General features: G+C 38.9%; 1 protein-coding gene across 1 annotated transcript; it reads left to right on the forward strand.

Annotated features, from left to right (window-relative positions):
• Nucleotides 1–6673: 6673 nt before the first annotated feature.
• LOC138891225 (secreted RxLR effector protein 161-like) lies at nucleotides 6674–7423 on the forward strand. Its single transcript, XM_070174416.1, has one exon. The coding sequence runs from the start codon at nucleotides 6674–6676 to the stop codon at nucleotides 7421–7423; it is 750 nt and encodes a 249-aa protein (XP_070030517.1).
• Nucleotides 7424–7954: the final 531 nt, after the last annotated feature.

A 7954-nucleotide genomic window follows, 5' to 3' on the forward strand; every position in this document is an offset into this window, starting at 1 on the left:
CTAAGATAAGCTAAGCATGCGCACAAATAGGGGGCAGAAAGACCAGGTAAAGTAATTACCTACGTTAAAGAAAGCTGAGGAGGTCCAGAAGAAATTATTCGATTAATGATCCAGAGTTGGTTACGTTATGAACGCACTTAAGAGTTCGGAGTATTATCCATGCAACATATATATTGAAAATCATATAGCCGTAAAAGATTCTTGTTTGAGTTATATGATAGAATTGAGCCCAGGTCATAGATAATAGATCAAATTGTTAGAAGATTAAATCATAGATATTCCATAGCGTACTTGAAGGGCTAAAGTAATAACTAACACCATGAACCGCAAATCAGAAGATAGCTTAAGCCTTCATAAAGGTTGATTAGAGGAAAGAGGAAAATAAAGAATTACATCACCCAAGTAAATCATGAGTTTGATTATTGGACCCACGAAATTATGGACATCGTGATTGAGAATATTGCAGAATTACTGTTAATATCAGAGGTACAAGAGAGATAGTACAACAACCATATTCTATAACAGCCCCACGATAAAGCCGATTAGAAAAGTACCAGCCTTATAAGAAGTCAGTACGAAGCTCCAACTGGATTGTGTATGCACCAGGGGTGCAATTATTATAATATAGTTTCAAGTTATGGACGTGAATTATACCTATGTGGAAGGGAGGTCACGAAAGAGATAAAGTATACGATGCGAGAACGTATGAGATACTCAAACGCAGAAGATTATGAATAGTCCATACTTCGGATAGAAGGTTAGAAGTGTTGGGATTCAATATCTAGGAATGATAGTGGCGGTGTCAGTGGTGTACCTTCCAGCCTATGGTTTCTAAGTACCGAGAGATTTGGCCAAGAGAGTAAAGAGGAGTTAGATATGGTGTGATGTCTCACTTGATGTTCTAGAATAACATAAGGAAATCTCTAGTGCAAGTAAGTTGAAGGAAGGTTGCGAATAGTATAAACAGGTATGTATAGGTCGCAAGCTAAAGTATGGTAGAGCGACAAGATTTTAGGAAGACAGGAGTAGGGATAAGAAAAGGCGAGTTAGAAGGTGACGAGAATAGATAAGTCCTCGGGATTAAGCCCATGAAAACAAGAAAAGTTGATAGTTTCTCTATGTTATATAAAGCTCATTATAGCTTGAATGAACTCAAATGAGTCTAAGACTAATGGCATTTAGAAGAAATGGAATGCGGCCCTGGTAGTAGAATAAGGGTGTAATTGTGATGGATAAATGATGATGTTTGGGCCTTCGATTGAGTAATGACTTGAATAGGATTTCACGAATTGTATGGGATTAAGATACCCACGTAAGCTTAATCACATTGTGATAGGTTTTCAATGTCTTTGTCTTATGTTTTGATGATCTAACAAACTTACTGACAAGGACCAGACAGGAAACCTAACACACTTGGGCTATATTGCAAGTTAACAAAGTCCAACTAAATGTGAACTACTATAGCTTCAGGAGATAGAAAACCAAATAAGGACCTGATACCCTTGTGGTTCCCTCATAGCACGAAGTCAATTGGACACAGCTGGAAGCGACGTGACTACTTGCACTGTTTCTGACTGCACTGCACTATTTCCAGTGGCCACTTATTCCTTGACCAACTAAAGTGCTTACATCATTTCAAGTGATGTCATCAAGGTGTATCAACAACGACTTTATATCAAAACATCACTTGAACATTTCAGTTCCTCATCAAGCCTTTTGCAAAACTGAGAAATTAATTCTCACGAGCTTGAAAAACAAAGTTAAATGCTACTACAGACCAGTTCCTAAAGTTAGTATCTTGTTATCCTTAGTTGAGTTGTAACTTTGTGATTGTTCTTATTGTATCTCCTAAATTGCTTAGCCAGAAGCGTTGATTAGGAACCCTCTTGTAAAATCCGTAAACTCTCTGAGTTTATGTTGTGGCTAGGTTTAGTCATAAGTTAAAAATTTTGTAACTAGAGAGTGACAAAATGGCTTGTGGTAAGAGTATCACAAGTTAGTTGAGTTGAATTCTTTGTAATGGAGTCATTACAAAGTGGCTTGTAATAGGTTTTTACAAGTTAGTGAAGTTGAAAGCCTACAGGTGTAGTTCATGGTTTTTGTCCCCTTGAGTTAGGATTTTTCCACGTAAAAATCCTGTGTCTTATTTACTTATTGTTTTATTAGCATTCTCAGTACAACCTCATAGACGACCAGGTACTCTACTGTTTGGTGGACCCATACAAACTAATAATTGATATCAGAGCAGGTTCCTCCTATCAGGCTAATACTTAGGAAGGATCCTTATGGCTGCTCCATCAAATTTTGAAGAAGGTCAATCTACATACCAACCACCTAGGTTCAATGGACAATACTATGAGTGGTGGAAAATAAAAATGCATGATTTTATCATGGCTGAGGATTCTGAGTTATGGGATGTCATATGTGACGGTCTTTATGTTCCAATAAAGGTACTGGAAGAACTTCCATTCTCAATTCCAAAAACCAGTAAAGAATACACCGACGCAGATATAAAAGCTTTGGATAAGAATTTTCATGCCAAGAAGATTTTGGTATGTGGAATAGGACCTGAAGAATACAATAGAATTTCCGTTTGTGACACTGCTAAGGAGATATGGGAAGCTTTGCAAACAACTCATGAGGGAACCACCCAAGTAAAACAATCTAAGATTGATATGCTTCCTGCCGAGTATGAACTCTTAAGGGTGAAGGACGATGAATCTATTCAAGATATGCACACAAGATTCACTTCCAACATAAATGAGTTACACTCACATGGTGAAACCATTCCTAGGAACAAGCTAGTAAGGAAAATCCTCAGTAATCTGCATAGTCCGTAGGAAAGCAAGGTGAATGCTATTACTGAATCAAAGGACTTGCAGGAGATGACCATTGAAGAGCTGGTTGGAAATCTGAAGACCTATGTTATGAAGAGGAAGGTAGATAGTAAAAGAAGAGAAACAGAGAAAGAAAAGAACCTGGTACTCAAAGCTGATAGCAATGACTCAAGTGAGGAAGACAGTGACATGGCTTAATTAACCAAAAGATTGCAGAAGATGGTCAGAAAAAATGGAGAAATATTAAAAAGGGGCAACTCTAGCAAACCAAAAAACTATGATCTTTGTCATAAGTGTGAAAAGCATGGACACTTTATCAAAGACTGTCCTCACTTGAAGCAAGAATTCTCCAAGTACAACCCTGAGAAAGCAGCTAAGAGGAACCTGGTTCCTCTCAAGGACTTCAAAATAAAGAGATCTGCTGACCATGTAATGAAACAGGCTCTTGCAGCATGCGGGGATTCCTCTAGTGAGTCTGAAGATGAAACTGATGTTGGCGATAGTTTCATGATGTCAGTTGAAGGCGAGAAAAATGAATATGACTCAAATCTCGCTTTGATGTCCCAATCAGATGATGATGAAAATGATGACGACAAAAAGATAAATTTCAGGGATGTTCAGAGAAATTTGAAATCCTACTTTCCTAAGAAACTTATGTCTTTAGCTAATCTATTGATTTATGCCTATCATAACCTTGTCGATGATAAGGATGACCTAATCTTAGAACTAGGGGAAGCTGATAAAACAAGAGATGATCTCCTTGTAGAAATTGTAGACGTAAGGGAAACAATAAAGGGACTAGGAACTAAGTCTAAACTTGGAATTATTGGAAAAGGAAAAGAGATAGCCAGTGAGGAACACATTAGGCTTGAAAATGAGTTGAAAGTTGTGAGAACTAGGATGTGTGTTGAAACTGAGAAAAACAAGCACATCCCAACTGAACTGGAAAGAGTAAAAAATAATCTTGAAAAGTCTCTAAAGTGGACATGGTCCTTAGAAGCTATCACTACCATGTATAGTAATAATGGTGGAAACAGGCAGGGAATAGGGTTCCAAAGGGAGAAAACTCCTCACGCTCCTTACAACCCTCACAACAAGTACATCACTGTTCCTGATAACTGGCTTTGTACCCATTGTAGGAACAATAGGCACTTCAAAGAAAATTGCCGGGACAGGGTTCAATCTGTTTATAAAAATAAAGTGTTTGCTGAAAAAGTGACTACAAAAGAGGGACCAGGTTCCACTCACAAAAAATGCATATTACCTGCATGGACTAAGAGAGATCTTATTCATCCTCTTGCCTACTACAAGGGACCCAAACTTGCTTGGGTTCCTAAAACTAACTCTTGATCTTCTTGTGTAGGGAACAATGAAAGGAAGCGGTCAACAATGGTTCATGGAAAGTGGGTGTTCAAAGCACATGACTAGGGACACCATGGACTTTCTTTCACTAAAAGCCCTGCAAGGAGGGAGTGTATCCTTTGGCAATGGGAAAAAGGTGTACATTCTTGGAGTTGGAAAAGTCGGGAAGTCACTCACTCATTCTATTGAAAATGTGTACTATGTCAATGGCCTTAAGTACAGTGTCTTGAGTGTCTATCAGATCTGTGATAAAGGAAATAAGGTGGAATTCTTGTCCAAGATATGTACAGTTACTAATCTGGTAACTGGTGAAGTGGTACTTGTGGCCAAGAGATACAAGAACATCTATGTTGTTGATTTCGAGTCCTTACAAAGTGGTGATCTGAGTTGTCTGAAAGTTGTTGATGATGATGTTGTACTGTGGCACAAAAGATTGGGGCACGCAAGCTTTTCTCTTCTGAACAAACTAATTCAGAAGGACCTGGTCCATGGTCTGCCCATGTCAAAGTTCAATGTACAAAATGTTTGTGATGCCTATGCTAGAGGAAAACATGTGAAGTCCTCTTTTAAGTCTAAAAGGGATGTGAGCACCCCAAAGCCACTCGAGCTTCTGCATATGGACCTGTGTGCTCCTATGAGAGTGCTAAGCAGGGAAGGAAAAAGAAACATTTTTGTGTTAGTGGATGACTACTCCAGATTCACATGGACTCTGTTTCTTAGAACTAAAGATGAAACCTTTGAGGTGTTTGTGGCCTTTGTGAAGAAAATCCAAGTAAAGATGGAGTCTAGAGTCGCATGTATTAGATCAGATTATGGAACAGAATTTGACAATGCCAAATTTAATGAGTTCTGCAATGAAAATGGCATCACTCACAACTTCTCAACTCCTAGAACTCCCCAGCAAAATGGAGTAGTGGAAAAGAAGAACAAAACTTATGAACAGATGGCAAGAACAATGCTAATTGATAGTGGAATTGCAAAGAACTTCTAGGCTGAAGCGGTCAACACTGCCTGCTACTTGGTGAACAGGTGCATGATCAGATCACTCCTGAACAAATCCCTATATGAGTTGCTAAATGGAAGGAAACCCAAGTTGACTCACCTAAGAATATTTGGGTGCAAATGTTATGTTCTCAATAATGGAAAAGGATCAGCTTGGTAAATTTGATGCCAAGAGTGATAAAAGAATATTTCTGGGATACTCTTCTCAAAGCAAAGCGTACAAGATATACAATAAGGACTCGATGTGTTGAGGAAAGTGTTCATGTTATTTTTGATGAGTCTTATCCATCCTATGAGAAGAGTGCTGAAGAAGATCAAAATGGAGAACCCTTACTAGTCCCTGGTGAATTCATTGACATGAAAAATGGAAACGCAGATATGATAAGCCAAGTAAAAGAGTTGAGTGAAGACAATACTGACTCATCTTCAATGGAAACAGTTACTTCAATTACAACCACTGAAGCTGAAGAATAAGTGGTTGACGCAGTTCAGGGTAGTCCACTAGCACCTGAGAGAAGAACATAGGAAAACCATTCAAATGTACCCACATTCTCTATAAATAAACCTCAGACGTTTCACTGGAGACATAAAAGCTTTCATCCTCTTGACAACATAATTACCCCTCTAGATTCCGGAGAACAAACCAGGTCAAAAGCCAGAAATTCACTTGCCTTCTCAGCCTTTCTCTCCTATATATAACCCAAGAATATCAAGGAAGCCTTGAAAGATGCAGATTGGATTACACCCATGCAAAATAAGTTACATCAGTTTGAAAGGTACAATGTCTGGCACTTGGTACCTAGATCCTCGGATTGAACCATTATAGGAACCAGGTGGGTATTCAGGAACAAGCTTGATGAACATGGAAATACCACAAGGAATATGGCCATGCTAGTGGTTCAAGGCGACAATCAGGAGGAAGGTATTGATTATGATAAAACGTTTGCTCCAGTCACTCGCATGGAAGCTATTAGAATTCTAATAGCTTTTGCATCTCATAGGGAATTCACCATGTTCCAAATGGATGTCAAAAGTGCTTTTCTGAATGGACTTCTTAAGGAAGAAGTCTATGTAAAGCAACCTCCAATGTTTGAATGTCATGAACACCCTGATTATGTGTTTAAACCGGACAAAGCATTGTATGGGATGAAACAGGCTCCTCGAGCTTGGTATGAAAGGCTGTCAAAACTCCTCTTGGAAAATGGTTTTAAAAGAGGGAAAATTGGCAACACTTGTTCCTAAAGAAACAGGGAAGGAACCTGCTCATTGTTCATGTCTATGTTGATGATATCATTTTTGGGGCAACAACTGAGTCTCTGTGTGAAGAATTTGCAATACTCATGGGAAGTGAGTTTGAAATGAGCATGATGGGGGAACTAAACTTCTTCTTGGGTCTTCAAGTAAAACAGTCCTCAAAGGGTACATTCATTTGTCTGCAAAAATACATCAGGGAGCTCTTGAATAGGTTTGACATGGAAGCATCAAAAGTGATAGATACTCCCATTGCAACGGCCACTCGACTGGACATGGATGAAACTGGATCTTCTGTGAATCAAACCACGTATAGAGGAATCATTGGGTCTTTTCTCTGTCTCACTGCCAACAGACCTGATATTGTCTTCAGTGTGGGGCTATGTGCAAGGTTTCATTCAAATCCCAAGGAATCTCATTTGAAGTCTGCCAAAAAAATTCTGAGATACCTTAAAGGAATACAGGACTTGGTTCTTTATTATCCCTCAGGCGACGGTTTTAATCTCATTGGATATGCTGATGCAGACTATGCCGGTTATCTTGTGGACAGGAAAAGCACTTCTAGAATGGCTCACTTTCTAGGATCATGTCTCCTCTCATGGGGAACAAGGAAGCAAAATTCAGTGGCTCTTTCATCAACTAAAGCAGAATATGTAGCTGCAGTGTCCTACTGTGCTCAACTTCTATGGATTAAGCAGCAACTGAAAGATTTTGGGGTACTTATTGAGAGTGTGCCTCTTCTATGTGACAAAACCAATGCACCCAACATGGCCAGGAATCCAATTCAACACAAAAGAACCAAGCATATTGATGTGAGGCATCACTTTCTGAGGCACAATGTGGAGAAATGGTTGATATGTATGAAATTCTGTAGCACAGAAGACCAAAATGCAGATATCTTCACTAAAGCATTATGTAGAGAACATTTTGAAAGAAACAGAGTGAAGCTGGGGATGCTAAAACCCAATTGAGGACCTGATTCCTTATCATTTGGCTATGAAAATCACCTTCAGGTAAAACTAACTAAAAGTGTTTTCTAGCCAAGTCTAACTCACTTCAATACTGTTGTAGGTAAACATGCATGATGATTATAGAATCTGTAAATGCAGTACATGAACGATAAAAGAGGATTGATACTTTCAAATAACAGGTCAAGAACCTAGTTCTTGTACCAAAGGTGAGTAGTTCTGTGCATTCTTTAATATGTGTCTTAAAAAGGTACAAAACACAACTGCCATGTCATCCACCTTTTCAGATCTTGCTGTCATGTATCTTCACTTCAAATCGTTCCATCTCTCTCTGAAACATTGCAGTTCTCCACGCACAACCGTTGTTTTAGAACTGGTCCCTATCTCTCTCTTCATAATTATCCATCCTTAATAAAACCCTATTCTTTTCTCCACATACCATAAGTCTTCAATTAGAACTTCCTAGAGTACCTTCAGTCCATCTTTTCAATGGCTAATACAAACTCCGACATCCCTGCCTCAGTCATCCCTGGT

The sequence above is a fragment of the Nicotiana sylvestris genome, chromosome 1 (genome assembly GCF_000393655.2).
Source record: "Nicotiana sylvestris chromosome 1, ASM39365v2, whole genome shotgun sequence".
Lineage (NCBI taxonomy): Eukaryota > Viridiplantae > Streptophyta > Magnoliopsida > Solanales > Solanaceae > Nicotiana > Nicotiana sylvestris.